The 23,009-nt window shown below is 35.3% G+C and overlaps 1 protein-coding gene across 1 annotated transcript; it reads right to left on the reverse strand.

Annotated features, from left to right (window-relative positions):
- Nucleotides 1–16,030: 16,030 nt before the first annotated feature.
- LOC124921027 (probable GTP-binding protein OBGM, mitochondrial) lies at nucleotides 16,031–21,278 on the reverse strand. Its single transcript, XM_047461626.1, has 6 exons — nucleotides 21,045–21,278; nucleotides 19,465–19,612; nucleotides 19,253–19,361; nucleotides 17,746–17,828; nucleotides 17,579–17,641; nucleotides 16,031–17,305 (listed from the first exon to the last, which is right to left on the reverse strand). Exons 2-6 carry the CDS (start codon nucleotides 19,597–19,599, stop codon nucleotides 16,181–16,183), a joined length of 1,515 nt encoding a protein of 504 aa, XP_047317582.1. The 5' UTR covers nucleotides 19,600–19,612; nucleotides 21,045–21,278; the 3' UTR covers nucleotides 16,031–16,180.
- Between the last annotated feature and the right edge of the window lie 1,731 nt (nucleotides 21,279–23,009).

The following is a 23,009-nucleotide window of genomic DNA, read 5'->3' on the forward strand; positions in this document are numbered from 1 at the left end:
CTTCTTATGCTGGTCGGTTATTTGTGTTAACCGGATGGCTTCCGGTTATTCCTTGGCGACTGTCTAGTGTTTCCGGCCTTCTTGTTTTGACCGATCTTGCCTTCTTTGTGCGGTCATGTTTCTGGTCAGTTTAGGTGTTTGACCGGTTGAGCTTCTTAATCCGGTTGAGTATTTTGACCGGTCCGGTTCTTTGTTTGTTCCTGCATAGGAGATTTGTTTGTGTTAAGTTCTATTAATCGGTCTAATTTTATCTAACAATTTCTCCCTTTTTGATTATTTTATTTAAAATATTCAAAATTCTGTAAGATTGCAAATGTAGGCCGGTCTTGTGAGTTTTATTTGGCCGGATTTTTGGAAACTGACTTGGAAACTATCTTTTATCTTATCAATTTCTCCCTTTTTGATTATTTTAATTAAAATATTCAAAATTAAGTCGAAATATAAATGTAGGCCGGTTTCCAAAAATAACTATATATATAAGTAAAGATAACCGCAAAAGAGCAAAATATTATATATGTAAAAGACCGAAGTAAACATAAGTAAAGGTGGAAAAGAGAGCCCCTATTTGTTCAATTTGGATGGCAGGAAGTCTTCCATCAGTTCATCTGTTGGTTGTCCTTTAGCTGGTTGAGCCGGCCTTGAAGAGGAACCTCTAGCTCCCGTGGTGTCCGGGTGAGGAGAGAACTGTTGACCGACCGTTCTGACTGGAACTGCTTCGAAAACTCGTTGTCTTGTAGGTCGCGGCTCGAGATCCTCTTCGAAGTCATCCTCGGTTTGCAAAGCCAGGTTCAGTGGAGGGTCAACAACCGTCTCGGTGATTCTACCAAGCATCTCGGTGACTTGAGCCTTCCTTGAGGGAACTTTCCTTTTTCATGTCGCCGGAACCGAAGAGGAGGGAGTCGCCTGGGTCTTTTTGTGAGCTTTTTCGAAATTGTGGTATGTGTCTTGCTGAGCCTTTAACCGGTTGGCCTCTTCGGCTTGTTTGGTCGCCATGGTTTTTGCGAGTTCCGGATTTTTGGCCGTTAAACGTTGTATATGTTTGGCGAAGTTCGCCTCAAACCATGCTTCCCCCTTCTGTGTCCGGTTCTGCTCATCCAGCGCATCCTGAAGTTTCTTAGCCGCCTGAGCGTTTGCCTCCTCAATCGTTTTATCAGCAACCAGTTTGTTCTTTATTAACTCAGTCACCTGTTCGGTGACCGCCTTGAGGTCTGCTTCAAACTTGTTGTTCCTTTCCTCAAGACTTGCATTCTTCTCTTCAAGATTTGTGACCCTGTCGAGTGTCGAACCGGCTTGGGTACTTGACCGCCCAGGTCCTCATCGACCTTTGTCAGTCGTTGCTCGGTCTTTTCTTGAGACCGTTCCATCTCTGCTATCCTTCAGTTAACCGACTCGAAGTCATCCACCAACTTCGAAGTCGTTTCCTCCAAGGCTATGGTTCGCTTAAGATGAGCGCCGTACAGAACATCGGCGTCACGGTAGTTGGTTTCGACCGACGTGATCCGCTCGTTTGCCTTGCCAAGATCATCCCTTGTTGTCTCGGCCATCCTGAATGCTTGAACCGCGACTCTCTTAGTTTTCTTCTTCCAGGGCTTAACCGCGTCGTTGACAAACTCTTCAATGAGAGACTTGACTCTTTCTTCTGTGACGGCCGGTTCTGAATCCCCGGTTTGAACAGATGCGCGAGGGCGGTGAGAGGAGTCTCTATCCTTTCGTCGGTTACGTTGATAGCCTGATCTGCTGGAGGAGAAGCTGTCTCAATATCGCCCTGATTTTGACCGTCAACATTCTCATGACGCGGAGAGTGCGTTGTATTTTGTTATTCGGGCACCGCTTCAAGCCGCGCCACTTCGTCGATGAACTCCCCTTTCTTGACCGCAAGTAACTCCAACACTAAGAGTTGTAGTTGAGACTTCGGTGTTCCCAGAATATATCTTTCTGTAAGTTTTCGAATATGTTCGGCTAGCTTTTGTAGCCGAGCACGCGGTTCCACTATTGCGTGTCGGTCCAAGGCTTCGCTGGGATCCTTGGCTTTTGTTAGGTTGATGACGTTCTCCTTTATCTCCATCAACCTTTCGAATCTTTGTCCAGCAGTTAGTCCCGGTAGCATTTGTTTGTAGAATTTGTCACACCGGTACCGGAACCACTCACAGTATACTTCGGATGCTTCGTGAGCCTGCAGATCGATTTCCTCCATAATTCTGCGCACTATATTCTCGGCCACCTCCTGGTCGTTGTTATCGTGAACGTCTTCCTCCCCAGGGCCGTCTGCACCGGCATTTTCATGTTCAAGACTGGCCGATTGTTCCTCTTCTATCGGTCCTTTTTCTTTACCGGACAGATTTTCTTTGGTATTATGTGAAGCTGTTCGTTCGGAGCTGGAGGCCGAATCGTCCTCATTTTGCGTTTCAGAGGGCGGATCCGCGAATTCTATCGGTTGTTTGTCCTTCTTGCTTCCGGATCTGCCCTTTACCGGAGCTGGTTTCTTAGCGGCAGACTTCTTCCTTCGGCCACCTGTAGAACCGGAGGCCGTCCTCTTCTTTTCTAAGAATTGGCGAGATCTTATTATTTTGCTTGACGAAAGAAGAACACCAGGATCGGTGTTGATGTTGTGGTGGAGCATGATCTTCCCGAGTGGGATGGCGTATCCCCATGATCGGGTGGAATCCGGTCTCACCATTTCCTTTAGGTTGTTGAAAATTTCCTTCGCCCAGTTAATGTTTATGCCGTTTAGTAAATCGGCAAGCATCTCGATTTTTGCCTTGGAGAGGTTGTCGAAATTTCCCCCTCTCGCCTAGACCGACTTGGTGAAGATGTCACATAGCGGTATATATTCCGGTCGAAGTGATGATTTCTTTCCGGAGACTTCTACAGGAACCGCGGTTGCCGAGAGAACCTGGCAAGCCGCCTCGAAGGTTTCTCGATCTAGATCCGTCGAAGTGTTGCGTCCATCTGTTGGTAGGTATAAGATTTCAGCAACCGACTCTTCGGTTATGTCGAACTACTGACCGCCGACTGTTGCGGTTATTGTTCTGCCGGAGAGAGATGCGGTTTTAAAGAATTCTTCAACCGCTTCTTTGTATAGAACAAACGGACCACCTAGGAAGTGTTCGAGGCCGGCCTCGGAAATCCGGGATAAAACTCGCTTTGCCGGAGCCGAACCGTTTTCTCTGATTTCTTCAAAGTCTACCTGGACGATATGTTTGAACAATGCGGAATCACGACCCATTGGTGATGATTGAATTGAGAGAGCAAGAGAGCTGTGTGGAGAGAGTTTGAGAGAGCTAGAGAGAGAAAGTCGTTTCGCGTAAAAATGAAATAAAATGGCTAAGGACCCTTTTTATAGTTGCGGTTTGGAAACCCAACCGTCGCAAACCGTTTCATCACCTTTAGGCGGGAATTTTCCCTCCAAGTGAATTGGGCGGCAAACCAAGGGCGGCAAACCGTGGGCGGCAAACAAAAAGGCGGCAAATCAAAGCGGGAAACCAAAGGCGGGATATTTGAGCGGGAGTTTTTGGGCGGGAAATTTCCCTCCAAAAATTTCGAGTGGACTTTTGATTTCAGTTTTAATGAAGCGGTTCCTTTTCAAAGCCGTTTATGAAGAGATGTGATCTATTAACCGCGAAGATGCGGTTTATGACTTTAACTGGATTTTTCAATGAAGACAAGGTGATTTATTGATATTGACCGTTTTGGTGGATGGGTGTTCAGATTTTGCAACTTTTGACCCGGTTATTAAACTGAAATAGATTTTTATTGAAGGAACAGTACAAAATAGAAACCGAAAAATAGATTGGTGTAAAAATAGACATACATAAGATAGAAAGATACAACTTATGTAATAACTACCCTAGAAAGCTTTTCTTCCACCCCATCCACGTCAAAGATGTTTGAAGGAGATGCAGGTGTGCCCGGTCCAAATTCTGAGCGGTACTTGAGAATGAGCTGACTGATGTGAGGAGCATAACCGAGACCTTTCTTGGTCAACACCATGGTTTTCAAGTTCTGGAAAATGACCGATGACCAGTTGATAGGCGTATTGCTAACGATGTAGGTCATCATGTCAAATATTTTCTTAGAGTAGCGCTGGTTCGGAGATTGACATATGATAGATCGGTTAACAATCTCATTGAGGAGTTGGATGTGGTGAGCAAGGCGGGTTTTTAACCCGTAGTTCTCCACCGGTACATTGGTTCCAGAGAACATTTCCGAGTAGTCGGTTGCGTCGCTTCCCATCCGTGTTGGAAAGTTAGAAAACCCTTCTGTGGGCAAATTGAATGTTTGAGCAAATTCGGCTTCATCCAGCCAGAAAGTGTGATCTCTCACCGTGGAAACAATGTAGTTTCCTCTTATGCAAGCACTTCTGAAGAAGGTCTTGACATCCTCAAGGAGTATGGGACCGAATTCTTCGAGAAAAGTACGAAGACCGGTGTCGATGAGAGAGTCAAGCATGATTTCCCTGGTTTCCAGATCCCAATGTTCCATACAAGATTCGAAATCGATGCTCAAGAAGTTTCCTAAAGTTCGACTCGGCATGATTCTAACTTTGCTAAGAGAGAGAGTTCAAGAAACTTTGTTTTGAGATGTGTTAAGTTGAGTAGGGGTGGCTCCTTATATAGATCCGGTTTTGGAGGGAAAATATCATCATTTAATGTTAAAGATCAGTTTTGTCTTATTAGTGAAGAGAATATTTATGTTTTCAAAACGTATTGGGAAGAAGTTACTTTTGACCGGCTACGGAGCTCGAGGTAAGAATCTAGTTGAGAAGTAACCAAGTTAGTTGGATAGTAATTACTCATGTAGTTGGGAGTTACTTCATTAATTGAACGTTACTTTTCATTAATGACGGATGTTATAAGAAAAGTAACCGATTGAAACCGAAGATAAAATAAACCGGGCTGAAATGACCATAAAGGAAGTCGAACAAAGATACAATCGGTGCGTACAGCAAAATGACCGGTTGTAAGAGAGAGTGACTTAATATCCGCTAGAGTTGGCGTGACCGTTGGAGTTGATGTGGCGCTTCCTCCTCTTCCAAGCCTTTTCAAACCGCTCATAAAATGAGTTGGTGACTTCCTTGATGAGTACCTGGGCTTGGTTCAACCCTTCGCCCGGACATGTTGGAACCCCAAGCTCCAGAAGCAGACAACTTAGTTGAGGAACGAGACCGACTGTTCGAACGTCAATCATCCAGATTAGGACGTCGAACAGTACCCTTGACTAGTTGACCGGTGTGCCAGTGGTTATCGCGGCCATGATGTTGAAAGCAGCGGTACAATATGTGTTGGTCACATCCCTTCCCAAGATGCCTCGACCGATCACGTCGTTGAGGAGCTTGTATTCAGCTTTCAACAGTGACTTGGCACCGTGGTCATCAACTAGTTGATTAGACCGGGCAAAGGCTAAGGAGATCTCGGCTTTTAGTTCAGCCAGTACATTAAGGTCGGTCAACCCTTGCTTTGGTAGGTCAAAGCATCTTGCAAAGTCATTTTCGGTAAAGTCAAATACAATTCCTCCCACTTTTGACTAAATATGTGTGTCAAAGTGAGGAGTTCCACGAAAAACCCTAGCATTGTAGAAGAACTCCAGGACAGATTCAGAATAGATGACATGTTTGTCATCTAGAAAGTGTTGAAGACCAGTGTCTTCAAGTGACTTGATCATCTTGAAGACATCGTAGTGTTCAGTACTTAGAGCAGATTTGAAGTCCACTTGAAGGATGTTTGGAAACTGAGACATTTTGTCTTAGTGAGAGAATAAGTTATATCTTGTGATTGTTTTATTTAAGGTTTGCTTAACTTATATACTAGTGGAGAGAGGATCTTATTATCCAATGTGTCACGGGTGATAATGTCTATTAACCATAGGATAAAGTATTTTGCATTAAATAAGCATATCTACAGCCTAGCATGTTGGTCATAGACCTGGATCATGAAAGATATCAAATCTTTACGTCTTTTGAGGTGTGACCATTTTACTTTGAAAAGGTAATTTTTCAGGACAAATAAGTTTAAACGCATGTAATTATTCCACTTTTGTTCGAAGGCCAAATAATCTGAGATAAACTATTTCCGAACCGGTCAGTTATCAGTTGTTCGTCCCGATGCGGTTATTTGGTGCATGCACTAAATAACAGGTCAGTTTACTCTGACTGATGAACCAGGCGGTTCTTCCATAGATACCTTGGGAAATTTAAAATCCGACAATTTAGGAGGAACTACCGGTTTTGTCTGTCAGAACCGATTTCCCTTTTTAAGCATCCTTATGGATGATCTGACTAATGTCGGTTAAACCGAGTGTGAGTCTGAATTGAGAAAACTTAGCTTCCTGCAGAGGCTTTGTGAAGATATCGGCTACTTATTGATCTGTTGGTACGTATTCCAGCCGGATATGCTTCAACATGACATGTTCCTGAATGAAGTGGTGCCTTATGTCAATGTGCTTGGTTCTAGAGTGTAGAACCGGGTTGTAGGTGATTGATATTGCACTTGTGTTATCACAGAAGATTGGAGATTCTTCGGCTATGACACCGAAATTCTTCAGTTGTTGTTGGATCCAAAGAAGTTGTGAATAGCAGCTTCCGGCTGCCAGGTATTCAGCTTCTGCGGTTGATGTGGCAATTGATGTTTGTTTCTTGCTATGCCATGAAACAAGCCGATCACCTAGAAATTGGCATGTTCCGCTGGTGCTTTTTCTATCAACCTTGCAACATGCATAGTCTGCATCTGAATAACTTGTTAGGTTAAAGGATGAATCCTTTGGATACCACAAATCGACGTCGGGAGTCCCCTTTAGGTATTTCAAGATTCGTTTTGCGGCTGTGTAGTGGGACTGTTTTGGGTTGGCCTGGAATCTTCCACACATACCAACTGCAAATAGAATATCCGGTCTACTTGCTGTCAGGTATAGAAGAGAGTCGATGATGCCTCGGTAAGCGGTCAGGTCTACTGCTTGACCCTCATCATCTTTGTCCAGTTTGACCGATGAACTCATTGGAGTAGCGGCTGAGGAGCATGTATCCATCCCAAATTTCTTTAACAGTTCTTTAGTGTACTTGGGTTGGCTAATGAAAGTTCCTTCTTTGAGTTGCTTAACCTGAAGACCTAGGAAGAAACTTAATTCACCCATCATACTCATTTCAAATTTGTTAGTCATCAGGGTTGAGAATTTATCACATAGCTTAGGATCGGTTGAACCGAAGATGATATCATCTACATCGATTTGAACAAGTAGGATATGTTCCTTTTTCTCAAACTTAAATAACGTTTTATCCACCGAACCGATGGTGAAGTCATGTTTTAACAAGAATGTGGTTAGTGTGTCATACCAGGCTCTAGGAGCTTACTTTAGACCGTATAAAGCTTTGTTTAACCGGTATACATGGTTGGGTAGTTCGACATTTTTGAAACCGGGTGGTTGTTCAACATATACCTCTTCACGTAGGTCACCATTCAAAAATGCACTTTTAACATCCATTTGGAAAACCTTAAAATTTTTTAAGGCAGCAAAAGCTAGAAAAATCCTAATAGCCTCAATCCTAGCTACAGGGGCAAATGATTCTTCAAAATCAATGCCTTCTTCCTGTTTGTATCCTTGTGCCACTAATCTGGCTTTGTTCCTCGTGACCAAACCGTCTTCATTGAGTTTATTTCTAAATACCCATCTTGTTCCTATGACCGGTTGATCTTTCGGTCTAGGGACTAGGTACCAGACTTTATTACTCTCGAACTGGTTTAACTCTTCTTGCATTCCCAAGATCCAATCCGGATCTAACAATGCTTCATCCACTCGTTTCGGCTTAATTTGGGATATAAAAGCGGAATTAAAGTATTCCTCCAGGATTTGTCGCCTAGTTCGAACAGGTTTTGAAGGGTCACCTATGATTAGCTCAGGAGGATGTTTAGTGTTCCTTTGAGGTTCGGTTCAGGGATGTCTACCGAATTACCGTTTACTTGATCAAGGCTAGACATATCGGTAGGCTGAGCAGGGATGTCAGACCGACCAATTTCCTCGGTTTGGACCGAAGTGTCAGCTTCCTGTCGTGGGACAGCTTGATCCGGCTGGGTTTCATCATTACCCATTTGGTCATGGACAAACCGTCTGAAAACCGAAATCTCATCTTCAATATTAGAATGGATATTGTTATTTTCCAATCTGTTGTGTAGATCAAAGCATGATGTAGTGTTGCTTTCAACCGATTCATCGAAAACAATATGAAGTGATTCATCCACGGTTAAGGTTCTATTGTTATACACTCTATATGCTTTACTCACTGCTGAGTAACCTAACATGATCCTAGTATCGGTTTTTGCATTAAAAGCAGATAGATAGGTTTTACCATTTATGTGAATGTAACATTTACAACCGAAATCTTAAGATACTTGAGGTTAGGAACTCTATCAAAATATACCTCATAAGGTGTTTTGTTGTGAAACTTATTAATCAAAGACCTGTTTTGTGTGTAACATGCAGTATTGATAGCCTCAGCCCAGAATTTTTGAGCAATACCCGAATCGGCTATCATGGACCGTGCGGCTTCCTTGAGAGTTCGGTTTCTTCTCTCGGCCAGACCGTTCTGTTGAGGAGTCCTAGCACTAGACAACTCGTGTCTAATACCGGATTCATCAAGAAATGCGGTTAAAGTACTGTTTGTAAATTCGGTATCTCTATCACTTCTAATGCTATTTATGCGTGTTGATTTTTCATTTTGCAAACGTTTAAGCAGTGTGATCAAATTTGATGCGGTTTCACGTTTGGATGGTAGAAATATTACCCATGTATATCTAGAGTAATCATCAACAACTATCATAGTGTAAAGCATACCTCCTATGCTGATGACCTGAATCGGTCCAAATAAATCCATGTGAAGAAGATCTAATCATCGGTTAGATTGAATGTGTCATTTACTCTTAAAGGTTGACCTAGTTTGTTTACCCATTTGACATGCTGAACAAACCTTATCCTTATTAAATACTATGTCAGGAATTCCGTCGACTAACTTTTTACCGCGAATATAATTTAAGGTTTTCATGTTCAGATGGTTTAGTCTCTTATGCCACATCCAGGTTTGATCAGTCTTGGCTATCATGCAAACAGGATATTCTACTTTAGTTTTCCAGTCTACCTTGTAGATATTTCCTAGCCTATTTCCGGTTAGTAGTATGGTACCTTGAGAATTCTTAACTAGGCATGCATGTTTAAGAAATTCTACAGTGTATCTAGCATCACACATTTGACTAATGCTTAGTAGGTTAAAACGTAGGTTTTCAACTAAGAGTACATTATCAATTGTTAAGTTACCATGGACAATCTTACCCTTGCCCACAATTCTACCTTTTGAGTTGTCACCGAAGGTGATTAATGCACTGGTTTCTATTCTGATGTCGGTTAGAAGATTGTTGTTCCCGGTCATATGCCTGGAGCAACCACTATCCAAGTACCATTCAAAGTTTCCTAGCCGTTTCTTTAAATCCTGCAAAATGTACATATTTACAACTATTTGGTACCCACATTTACTTGGGTCCACATGCGATTAGTCCCTTGGGTATCCAGACCTTGACAAACCGGACAGCTTTCCTGGTCAATGTCTTAACTACTTTTCTTGCACTAGGTTTTGAATCTTTCTGTTTTCCTAAGAAGGCCCTGTGTGGGGATAATCTTTGGTTTGTCCTATGCGGTTGTGGGTTGGCTTTCCTATTATTGAACATGTTGGCTTTCCTTTTCTCAGGGTGGAGCCATTTCTCAGAATCAGTCGGACCTACATAGGTTAATTTGTCTTCCGTATAATAGGCAGTTAATTCCTCTTCAGCGGTTAAGGAACTTCTTATAAAACTTACAAAGGGAAGATCATCCTTTGTGAGCCTTACTTTGTCTAAGTGTTTTTGGCTTTGGGATCTATTGTTTTTGTAACCTAGACCAAACATGCAAGTAGGGTGTCTTTTATAACTACACATTTTTCTTACCATTTCACTAGATCTCTTCCATGCGGCCATTCTATACTGGAGTCGGGCACTTTCTTCCTCGGTCAATCCTTGAACTGGCTCATTGAGCTGTTCGGTTTCAGAGGATAGTTCAGGTGCTAATTCGGTTTCTAAGGTAGGGGTTTCATCAGGTTGTATGATCTTTGGTTCGGTCAGAATGGGTGCTATGAGGTTAGCTCTAAAATTGGGTTGCTTAGGTAATAGAGTTAGTAGGTTCTTATACTCTGCTACCATATCATTCAATGCATTACATAACTCATCTTTAGTAAATTCTTCACAGGGAGAGTCAAATACATGTTCCTCATTTGCCATAAGGCATGTGAGTTCATCATCATTGTCACTGTGAGCCCATAGGCTTCCTCCATCATCGGCTATCAGTGCTTTCTGAACCTCACTTCCTTCACCGGTTTGTTGATAGTTATTTCGGTTATTTTGATTGTCCAGTTTCCGGTCATCCCTCCTCGGTTTTCTGCATTCCCACTTGAAATGTCCCAAACAGTTACAATTATAGCATTTTACATTAGATTTATCACCATAGTTGTAGTTGTTTGTCGGTTGGCTCTTTTTCATGAACCTCCCAATTTTTTGTGCAAGCATTGCCGTGGCATCCTCGGTGAACTGTTCGGCGATTCTGATCGGTGCAGGTGCAACCGGTTCTGTGGATGTGATCAATGCTCTAGTTGAGGTTGAGGCTGAAACTTCTTCTTCAGTCCTAGATCTCATCTCGAACTCATATGCCTTAAGGTCTTCGAATACATCGTGTAGTTTCATCTTACTTAGGCAGTTTGATTCCCTCATTACCATTGTTTTTATGTCTCATGCACTTGGAAGAGATCTTAACGCTTTCATGATGACCTCCTTGTTATCATACCTCTTGCCAAGAGTTGCTAGCTCGTCTAACACACCTGTGAACTGGTCACTGTATTCTCTCATTGTTTCTCCCGGTTTCATCTTGATGCTTTCAAACTTCTAAGTAGCTACCATTACCTTGTTTTCCTTGGTTCTTTCATTTCCCTCATGAATCTGTATAACCGTTTCTCATGTTTCCTTTACGGTTTTGCAGTCTCTGATCTTGCAGTACGTATTTCTGTCCACACTGTTGGAGATCCGGTTTCTGGCATGGTTATCCAAATTGTTTCTTCTCCTGTCTTCAGTTGTCCAGTCCTTCCTGTCCTTGTCAATGATTATCGGTCCTTCGGCTATTATGAACTGCATCTCATCATCCATGGTGATTAAGTGCAGGTACATGCGTGCCTTCCAGTTGGCGAAGTCATCACCATCTAGCATTGGTGGTCTATTGAAAGACATGCTTGCTTGAGTATTGAAACTAACTGCTCTGATACCAATTATTATGATCTAGGTCGCGGCTGAGGGACCGGGGTCTGGGCCGGTTAGCGCGTCTCACTCAAAGGTGGTGATTAATCCGGTTAGAGATTAACACCGGGGTTTCAATACTACACAAACTGTCACAAACCCTTGAACCAGGTTCAAGCGCGGAAGAGGTTTGTTTCAGGTTGAAGCAGCACACTCACAAGATAGGCAGAACCGGTTTTGGATAAGACAGGTTTGGGGGTTGCTGGGTCGGTTTTTGGATCTTAGTGATTCGGTTTAGGTAATGTAGAGTCGGTCAAAGCGGTGTAAGTAGGTTAGTACAGATCGGTTAGAATGTAGAACCGGCAGAAAGTAAATAACAAGACAGGTTTTTATGGATGTTCGGAGATAAAACTCCTACGTCACCCCTTCCTCTCGAAACCGCGAGAAGGATATTCACTAAGGAATACAAACACAATCCGATCGAGACTTATTTCCTGCTCGATAACACCCGTACAATTTTAACCGAAATTGTAAATACACACTTCAACTTAGCACTTAAGCTTTCTAGAGATAGAACACAATCTTATCACTTGTAAATTAATTGTCCACTGTGTCCCACATTTACTCCTCTTCAGCTCCTCCTTTTATAGGTGAAATGTGCCAACGGTCACATTTCATTTCCTTGAATTTGATTGGTTGAGCAGAGGTTCAGTGATTCAGACCTGGCGGTCAACTTTTCAGACCTGGCGGTCTGTTCTTCCAGTATGTAGGTCAAACCGGCTAGGTTTATCTTTTACTCAATGTGGTAACCGTCGGTTAGACAGTTGTCTGTACTTGGGAGATTGTCTTTCTGATTTATCCCGAAGTAGAAAGATCTTGTAGGACTGTCTTCTGCAGCCTGTAGACTGTCCTCAGACTTGTATGGATATGGCAATGTTCAGTCTGTTCCTTTGGTATCATTCTCAACAGATACCCGAAGTATCTTCTTATGCTGGTCGGTTATTTGTGTTAACCGGATGGCTTCCGGTTATTCCTTGGCGACTGTCTAAAAAAATGAGTTTGGTTATATGGAGTTGTAATGATGATTATTGTATTTAATTTCTTGCATTGTGTTTAGATAATGTAAGATTTTGATCTTAAAATCTATTTTGAATATCTAAATAAAAGTATTATTCTATAAAAATGTCTCTAATAGTATCACAATTTTATAATAGAAATAGGAACATAAAAGGCCAAAGTATATTTAGAATTCTATAAAACTGAATATAACAAATAAGCAAATAAATTATTTTTCTGGACTTTTAAGTCTATAGAGACTGATGACAGAACAATAACTCACACTTAAACCAGAGTGTCTTCGCCGTATATTGTCTGTGTATGTGCGACTTCTCTGTGGCTACGCCGTCGTCATGGTCAGCCAAGGTTTTATGCTACTGTAGAGAGAACAGTCCAATGCATGAGTATTGTGCCCTCAATATATGAAATTATATACAATTAAGGGTCAGGTTAATTTGCCTAAATGTTGTTGATAACAAATTTTCGAATGTAACTCAAAAACTAGCTTGAGTCAACTCTAACGTGTACCCAACTGTGTGAGTAGAATAAATTGGGTCACTATAAAAAAATATAAAAATATATATATATATACCACATAGTTAAACCATTGGACCAATTACATTTGGTTTTTAAAAATCAAACTTTTAATTTAATTATTTTATTATAAAATTCATTTTTTTTAAATTTTTTTACTTTTAAATAAAAATAATAATTTTCATTTATCTATATATATTATATTTATAATTATTAAATTAAGAATAGTTTCACATAAACTATTTTTAAATAAAAGTTTTATTTTAATTTTTTTTTATAAAATTATAATATGTGCAATGTAAAAGAATATGATTTCTTAAAAAAACAATTTCTTCAATAATTTTAATTTATATATATATATATATATTCTATTTATAATTATTAAAATTCATGATAGTTTCATATAAATTATTTTTAAATAATAATTTTATTTTTTTAATGTTTAATAAAATTACAAGCACGGGAAATAATTAATGAGTTGCCAGTGAATTGTATTTTTAATGGATATATTTTTAATAGTAAATAGTTATAATTTTAACTTAATTATTTTATTATAAAATAAATATTTTTTTAAATAAAAGTAATAATTTTCATTTTTATATATATTATATTTAATTATTATTGAAAATAGTTTCACATAAATTTTAAAATTAAATTTTTAATAAAATTCTGATATTTTTCCAAACCAACAACTAGACTAATTATTTTTAAATAATAATTTTATATTTAAATGTTAAATAAATTTTTTGTAGATGGAAATGAATCGCTAACTGAATCATCAATTCATTCTTCAAACACTTTAACTTATCAATTCAATCTTCAAACACTTTAACTTATCAATTACATTTTTTAAATAAAATTAATAATTTTAAATTCTATATGTATATTATTTATAATGATAAAATTAAGGATAATTTCATATACATTATTTTTAAATAATAATCATTTTTAATTTTTTAATAAATTCTAATGTGAACAAATGACAACTTTTTAATGACAACTCATTAAACTTTCAAAATCAAATAAATTTTTAATGAATATATTTTTTAATAATAAATATTTACACTTTTAACTTAATTATTTTATTATAAAATACAAATTTTAATTTTTTTAATTTTTAAATAAATTTCATAATTTTCATTTCTATATATATACTCTATTTATAAATATTTAACTTAATTATTTTATTATAAAATACATATATTTTTTAATTTTTGAATAAAATTCATAATTTTCATTTCTATATATATATATTGTATTTATAAATACTTAACTTAATTATAAAATAAATATATTTTTAAATTTTTAAATAAAATTAATAATTTGAATTTATATATATTTTATTTATAATTATTAAATTAAGATTAGTTTCACACAAATTATTTTTAAATAATACTTTTATTTTTAACTTTCAAACTACTACACCTATAATAGTTTCACAGAAAGTGTAAGAAATAATGTATCACTTGTATTATAAATTTAATTGGAAAGAAAATTTTCAAATTTTTAATATTTTCACAAAAAAAAATGTAAAGAATGATATGTCACGTGTATTATAAATTGAATTGGAAAGAGAATTTTCAAAATTTTAATCCACAATGATGTGTCATTTCATGTACATTCTTTTTTACCGTTCTCTATTATTTCTCTATTTTTAATAATAGATATTATACTAAATCAATTATTAATTTTAATTACTATAACATACCTTCTAATCATAAAGAAAATATACGGTAAAATTTGTATTATTTTTTATAACTTTTTAAAATTAATTAGAGTACTTTTATTGAATTTTTTTTATTTCATTTTTTTTATTTAATAATAATTTTTTATAAACAATAATATTAATTATTATTTTATTAACACTCATAACATAATAATTTATTTAGAAAGATGTATAATTATAATAATATTATAAATCAATATAATAAATATTTATTAATTATTTGGGATATTTTTTATTTAATATATATATATATATGAATAAATATATAAAATATAATAAATACTAATATATAAAATATATATATATATGAATAAATATATAAAATATAATAAATACTAATATATAAAATATATATGAAAAATTAATAATTTTAAAATATTAATAAATAATCATTTTATTTTTTTATTTTTCAATGCTAACTTTTTCAAGTAACTAAATCAACTGTCATTCATTTTTATAATACAAGAACAAAAATTGTGCTAACTTTTTCAAGTAACTAAATCAACGGTTATTCATTTTTATAATACAAAAACAAAAATTGTATTAAATATATTAGTTAGTTTAAAATTAGATGAACATTAAATAAGTTATTCATTTTGAGTTGTACTAAAATGTTGTATTTCATATGGCTCTTTATTATGTGCTGGTATGTTTTAAACTTTTAATTTATTTTTTATTAATATTTAAGTTTGAATTTTAATTACACACGATTTACATCTAGGCTATACCCAAACCTAGTTAAAAATAATTAATTTATTATCTATCAAGTTTTAATATATTAAAAAAATTTAAAAATATTAAGAATTATATTATTTGTCTAATTATTAATGTAACAACTTTTTAAATACTCAATAACAAATATAATATTGTTTTCAACCCATGAAAGTATCTGGATTATTTATTTTCTACTGAAAATCTTACAAGAAAATTATTATTTTAATGGCTTATGCATAACTCCTAGAATGATCTACTCAATGGTTTATACATTTGTATGTGGTAGAAATTGGAGTTATTAGTGGAATTGAAAGTGGTCCAAAATCACTCTTTTAGTTGTTACCAAGAAAATAATTTATAGATAAACAATCGTGCATTACTAAAATGAACACTACATTTGAACTAAATTGATTTTTTTTTTAAATAGTTATGGAAAATAAAAAATAATTGAAAAAAGAATTCATTATATGGAGTTGTAACGATGATTATTATATTTATTTTCTTGACGATATGTTTAATAAATGTAAAGATTTTGATCTTAAAATCTATTTTAAATATTTAAAAAAATATATTATTCTATAAAAATTTAATAGTACCACAAATTTAAACTAGAATTTTTTTTTTTTTTTGAAAAGACTGCTTTGCCCCTCCTCGTGTGAGAGGAAACAGGAGATATTTAGCAATAGAAAATCCTGAGTACACAATTCTATAGTAGGAATAGAAACATCAATGGCCAAAGAAAACAAAAACATATTTCAGACTTATTTTCTTATAAAAGAACAAACAATTTAACCAATTAATAAAACAAGAGCTAACCGGCTCTCAAATTTTCAAGCAGGCAATAAAGATAACAAACAAACTAATCAACCTCAATAGAATCTAAATATAATTTTTCCGACTGTTCACCATTAACAAGCATCCTAAGACCATTTTTTAACGCAGACACTCCTTCCTCCAGAACAGCACATACTGGAAAAATAGGGACACCAACCACCCTTCTTTTGAGTTCTTCAAACATTTCCTCAGCCCCTTCTTCATCTATTTTATTTGCAACTATCAAACAAGGCCTTTCCGACAAACCTTCTTGATAAAGCTCAAGCTCCATAATCAGATCTCTTAACTGTTCCCATGGCGGAGTTCCTTTACGTCCATCCAACGATGCTGCCAAATCAAGAACATAAGCAAGAACCTTGGTACGCTCAATATGACGTAGAAAAGCATGTCCCAACCCACGATTCTCATGAGCTCCCTTTATAAGACCCGGTAGGTCAGCCACTGTGATTTTCAAATCATCGTAGTTTAGATTCCCGAGATTTGGCCTCAAGGTTGTGAACGCATAGTGCCCATCTTTCGGTTTAGCCCTTGATATTGCTCCTAGTAGAGTACTTTTACCTGCATTTGGCATTCCTACAAAACCCACATCGGCAATGCTCTTCAGCTCCAACAAGAGTAGAACCTCAGATCCCGGGGTCCCAGCGTGTATGGAAGATGGAGATTCATCTTCCTCAGATCCTTCAAGATCCGTTTCATTCTTATTAAATTTTGAAGATGAAACATTGCCAGATCCACCTTCTCCCCCACAAGCAATAATTAGCCTTTGTCCAGCTTCTATTAATTCTGCAACATTGTACTGTATGTATTCCTTTTCTTCTTCTTCCTCTTCATCCCATTCTTCTTGGGAGATATCACTACCGTCTTGTGTATTACAAGAGGCAAAATTTGACGAGGGGCTTTTGGAACTCTTGTAAGAACTAGATGTCTGAGTAAGTGGAATAGCATATGAATTTTGTGTTGTTTGTAGGTTTCCATTTCTTGGACTCATTTTGCTAGAGGTGAAACATTCTGCGTTTAGTTCAGAGGAAACATTGTCTAGTGAGCCAGGCATATCCCAGGGGTCAATAGGTGTCACCGAACTCGGTTTTGCTACAGAAGGAAGTTTGCCTTCAATAAGATGAATTGCAGTGCCTATAGGAACTTGTACCACCTAATGCAAAAGAGTCACTCTATGAATAGAATTCTCATATTCTAATATTGAGCCTATTTGGAGACACCTATATCATAATCACATTAAAAAATTGCCAAAGTAAAGTAATTTCTTTTGCATTTGGTGTGAAATTGAAAAGTATGGCTGCATATGATGAAACTTCATTGAGATAAAAATGTGAACTTTTTTATTTTATTTTTTATATTGGCAAATATCATAACAAGATAACCCTTGTATGGTTCTAAAAGGGAAATTGATAAAATGAATCCTAACCTTATCTGTCCCTCGGCTTCCTATCATTTTCTTTGAAGCTCCATGACCTCCTCTTTTTGCATTCTACATGTCATGACCATTAATGAAATCAATCTCCATCAGTCATCAAATTCATAGAAACAGAATGCAACAAAACGGGACAAAAGGAAAAAAAGAAGTTTACTTACAATATGATGTGTCAGGCCGCTGAAATCCCAAACTCGAGTAGAGCATTCTAGTATTACATCACCACCTTTTCCTCCATCGCCTCCTATATTAATATACCACCAACATTAACTGAAATTACTTTCTCATTATCAACCAAAGCATCATATAAGATTTCAGCATGGAGTTCTAAGATACATCACGGTTCCAAACTTGTAAATAAGAAATCAGTCTAGCATTCTCTCTAATAATTGTCAATTATGTTCTTAAGAAACCCAGCATCGAAGAGACTTGACGAATGAAACAAATAACAGTTAGCACAAGCAACACTAAGGGTGCATTTGATAATACTGTATAGGTCTTGAATGCTAAATACTTAATTATATGTATAATTCATGAGTTAAATCTATGAAAGATAAATGTTTAATAAACCAAATGAAAGTATATAAATTTAAGTACTTAGTATTAACTCATGAGTTAAGTCTATGAAAGATAAATGTTGAATAAACCAAATGAAAGTATATAAATTTTAAGTACTTGGTATTAACTTAAATACTACTTTACCCTTATAATTATGTAATTTGATTAATTTTGAAGGGTTAAAGGTGTCTTTGGATGTTCTTACTAGTTTACCAAGTTTACTCATTCATAGCTAGAGGTGTTCAACCGGTTAACCGGTTTCGGCTTACCCTTATAATTATGTAATTTCATTAATTTTGAAGGGTCAAAGGTGTTTTTTTGATGTTCTTACTAGTTTACCAAGTTTACTCATTCATAGCTAGGGGGTGTTCTACCGGGTTCGGTTATGTTCGATTTTGCCCTTTATTTTACAAACCGGTTAAACGACCGGTATTGGTATCGGTTTTACCAGTTCTGGTTCTACCGGTTCCGGTCGGTTTAACCAAAACCCGATAATTCAATTTTTAAGGAATTTTATCATATTTATAATTTTTTAAATTATAATTTATAATTTCACATTATTATAATATTATAATTTTTTTTTACATATTTCAATGAAACTATATCAGTTGTTTTTTATTTTTATTTTTTAAAAACAATTTTATACCGATTGTAATTTAAAATTTAAAAATAACTAATATATATTATCAAATATTATAATATATCTAATATTTACAAAAACAACTAATATAAATTATAAAATATAAATATATAATTAAATTATTACCGGTTTACGGTTAAGCCAGTAGAAAAATAGTCCAACCGAAAACCAAACCGTAACCGGTAAGAAGTCGGTTAACCGTTTAACCGATAAACCGGTGAAATGAAACCGGTAAGCTATTGGTTCAATTCAGTTATCGATTTTCCAGGTTTTTTTGCATTGCCCTGTGATTCATAGCTTACTAAATTAAACTAAACTTTCAGCTTAATATTTGTAACTTAATTTAGTTGAATCTAAATAATTAAATAACTTTAGTAACGGTTATGAAATGAACTTAATTCAATATAAACACTTAGTCATTTAGAACTGAAAGAGAATTTTGAGTATTTGATGAGAAAAAGAGTACTCACCATCAGGTTTACCATGACGATCATTTCTACCACGGCGAGAGCTGCAACAGCCATTGCCACCATCACCACCTTTAGCCAATAGCCTAAATCGGTCTATCATTCTCCGTTCCTAAACCAGACATATATGTATATATATATCAATTCAATAGTCAAATTAAACAACCTGTATTAAGTTTTTGTATATGCAACATATATAGGAGTGTGAAGGAAACCTGTAAGGGAGCAAGCTTTGACTTCTTTTGTGGACTGTCTGACAAAGAACAAAATGGGGCGAACCATTGTAATCTGGAGAATTTGCTTGCACCATTTAAGGATTGGAATTGATGTTTTGCATAGCGTGACCACATTAGCCCTTATTTCCTTAACAAAAATACTTCATTTCAGACGATTGACTAACCAAATCCCTTCTCTAAACAGATATGAAAATGCTCATGTTCATGCTTTCACGATATCATGTTTAACTATCAATCAAGGCATGAAAACATTTCATCGTTTGAGTTAATTTAAGCATGAGCATCATTAAAAGTAAATCACCAATTCAAGTTATCTATATCAATTCAAATCATCATTTGAAACATACATTCTCTTCATTCATATCATTGCTATTGTAAAAAAACATTTCAAAGCTCAAATCAGATTCATTTCAAGAGAATGAAAGTTGAGGAAATCAAGCTTAGTCAAATGACTCAATCATATTCATCTTGTTTTGATTTTTAGACAATCATCTTGTTAAGGCTTCATTTAAATTCAAAAAGAAACAAGATGCAAATTTCTGTAATTTCAGATTATTTGTCCAATTTCGAAATTCATTTTATTTCATTTGGCCTTAACAAGTGACCCTAAGAAAATTACGTAACCTTCATTGATTCCTTAACTATCATATGGTAGTTTTTTAGCTTCAAATGACAAAGGCTAGACTGGTTTTCAATTTTTGCAAAATAAAGCAGTATGCTGCCCAGAAAACAGAGGACAAGGCAGCCTACTGTTTTCATGCTCTAAAATATGATTTTCGTTTCAAATGCAAACAAGGTCTTCACCATTTGAATTTAGGCTTCAGTTTATCATAAATAAAATGTCTACCACCAAGTTAAACATCAATGTCAATTTTAGAGATCAAAATAGTAAGACTAATTGATTCCAGATTCAACTTTTAGTTTGCAGCATTTCGGATAACATGTGATTTGAGCTTCTAGATGATCTCAAATGCAAAACTTCAAAACATATAAGATGTTCAGAACAGATTTTTCTTGAAAACTAGTTATAGGAAACTTCATCTTTTTATCTTATTTGAGAGAAAAACTCAAATTACAGTAAGTTCAGGAATCTGAAATCCTGAACTATCACTTTAATAAAATTGAAGCTCAATTTGACTAGGTTTTGTGCAATTAAATTCAAACCATCATGTTGAACTATAACTTGGCAACTGTTAGAAGAAAAGTGGACATATATCACACTTAAGTCCATTTTAAAACGATTCTCAATTCATCTAGATTAACTTCAATCAATTTTAAACAATAAAAGACATTCTTCTTCCTAAACCTGATTTAGTAAATTTTCAGAACATTCAATCACAAGTTCTAATCTTCAGAAAACATTTTCTAAAATGTGTTCTGACACTAGAGAAGAAGCTGAGAACTTTATCAAAATCCATTCTTTAATCAAAACCCATCCCAGTGCACTGGAAATGAACATCGATTACAACTAAATCATGAAATTAGAAATATGAGCAAACTACCCATTACATTGATCATGAAGCTCATCATATTCTAGTTAATTAAAGCTATAAATAGACCTTGGATTAGTTGAGAAAGATGGAGCTGGAGCTGGAGTTGGAAGCAGAAGAAGCAAGCAATGTATCAATGGCGGCTCTCTCACTCTCTATCTATCTATATCGTATCAATGGGATCCAAGATTCAGGGAAAATCCCGTCTTCCTCAAATCATAAAATTGCCGACCGACCGGTTCTTCTTCCTTGTTTCTTTTTCTTGAATAGCACAAGCCTCCCTTCTTCATCCCCACAGAGCCAATGAGCCCTAAGAAATTCTTCTTCTTTTTATAATTATATTTATTTAAACCCCACACTTTCTTAAAATAAAAAATAAAATTAAAAAATTGGTTTTATTTATTTTAATCAAGCACAAATGTTTGTTTGAGTGTAATTTATTTATTTCATTAAAAATTATATTTTTAGAGTCAATTATTAATTTTATTTATTTAATATATTATTTTTAATAATTAACTCAATATTTGATTGATATGATATAGGTAACTAATTAATTATGGATAATCTCAAAATGGGTCCACATATTTTGAGAATAATCTCATAATGGGTCCACTAATTTAATAAGTGATTAAAAATCATACTTTTTTTATTTAATTTTGATCTAAAAATATCATTTAATTTAATAGTTATGTATTTATTATACAAAAATAAAAGTACTTCTATTTTTTTTTAAACTGATTAGGTAACAAAAGTAATAAATTTAAATTTTTTATTTTATTTTATTTCATAATAATATATATTCAATTTAATAAAACATATATATATATATATATATTTAATTTTGATCTAAAAAAATCATTTAATTTAATAATTATGTATTAAACAAAAATAAAAGTACTTCTATTTTTTTAAAACTGATTAGGTAACAAAAGTAATAAATTTAAATTTTTTATTTTATTTCATAATAATATATTTTCAATTTAAAAAGCAAATATATATATATATATATATGGTTAAAATACAAAATTAATTTTAGTATACAAAATTAATTTTAGTAAAAAAAAATGAAATGCTCCAAAAACTTTCAATTTTGCTATAAGTGCTTCAACTTCTTTTTTTCTTGTCAATAGATAAGTTTGTATGAATCACAAGTAGAAGCATGGCCATCAAAGTTGTTCTGTTCATTTAGATGTGTCCCGTGTACCTTGATTTCCGCTTTCCATGCAATAGGTACATCATCTCGACAATATAAACTCAATTTTTTATGTCGTCTTTATATGTAATCTTCGTTCTTTTATGATTCATCGACTATAACATCTTCTAAAGAATGTACCAACATTTCATGATCTAATTCAGTATTCCACACCCTTGAGGACATGAAAACTCACAACTTCATTAACAATATTCATCCATGTGGCCGTCTAATTGTTCTCCATATCACCATAAACCACATAGCTAGTGCCAATAAAAATGGTATTTGTAAGTCCAACTTGAGAAATATATTCTCGATGAAGGTTCAGCGAAAGCAAGACCACAAATCCTACGTGGCCTTGCCACGACCACGTGACTAAGAGAGAGAAAAAAAAAAACGTTTCAATTTTCTTCTTTTCATTTCTCATTTTCGGCGCGACGATCTTCTTTTCTTTTTTCTCTGACGATTTGGCTCTCCGGCATCCCCGACTTCTCCTTTCTTCATCGTTTTCCGATAAAAAATGGTAGGTCTCCTTCGTGTATCTTTCACTTCATTTAGGTTTATGGTGGTCCAGGGTTCATACTACTCTTCTTTTCAGTTTGGTGGTCCAGGTACATTGTCATGCAAGACTCCAACATCTCCAAGGTAAATAAGACATCGTATCTTTTAGAAACGTAGATGATTTTGATATAACGATTAGGGTTTCCCTGATTAGGGTTTCTACGCTATATCAAAATCATCTACGTTTTTAAAAGATACGATGTCTTATTTACCTTGGAATCCTGCATGGCGATGTACCTAGACCATCAGCCTGAAAAGAAGAGTAGTATGAACCTTGAACC

Source organism: Impatiens glandulifera, chromosome 1 (genome assembly GCF_907164915.1).
Source record: "Impatiens glandulifera chromosome 1, dImpGla2.1, whole genome shotgun sequence".
Taxonomy (NCBI): domain Eukaryota; kingdom Viridiplantae; phylum Streptophyta; class Magnoliopsida; order Ericales; family Balsaminaceae; genus Impatiens; species Impatiens glandulifera.

What these genes read in the sequence shown, in the direction of transcription:
- LOC124921027 (XM_047461626.1), bottom strand. Translation starts at nt 19,599, where the DNA reads ATGTGGTCACGCTATGCAAAACATCAATTCCAATCCTTAAATGGTGCA. An exon ending in CAAAGCTTGCTCCCTTACAG is followed by an intron (nt 19,362 to 19,464) that starts GTTTCCTTCACA and finishes TGTCTGGTTTAG; the next exon opens with GAACGGAGAATGATAGACCG. An exon ending in TCGTCATGGTAAACCTGATG is followed by an intron (nt 17,829 to 19,252) that starts GTGAGTACTCTT and finishes ATATTAATATAG; the next exon opens with GAGGCGATGGAGGAAAAGGT.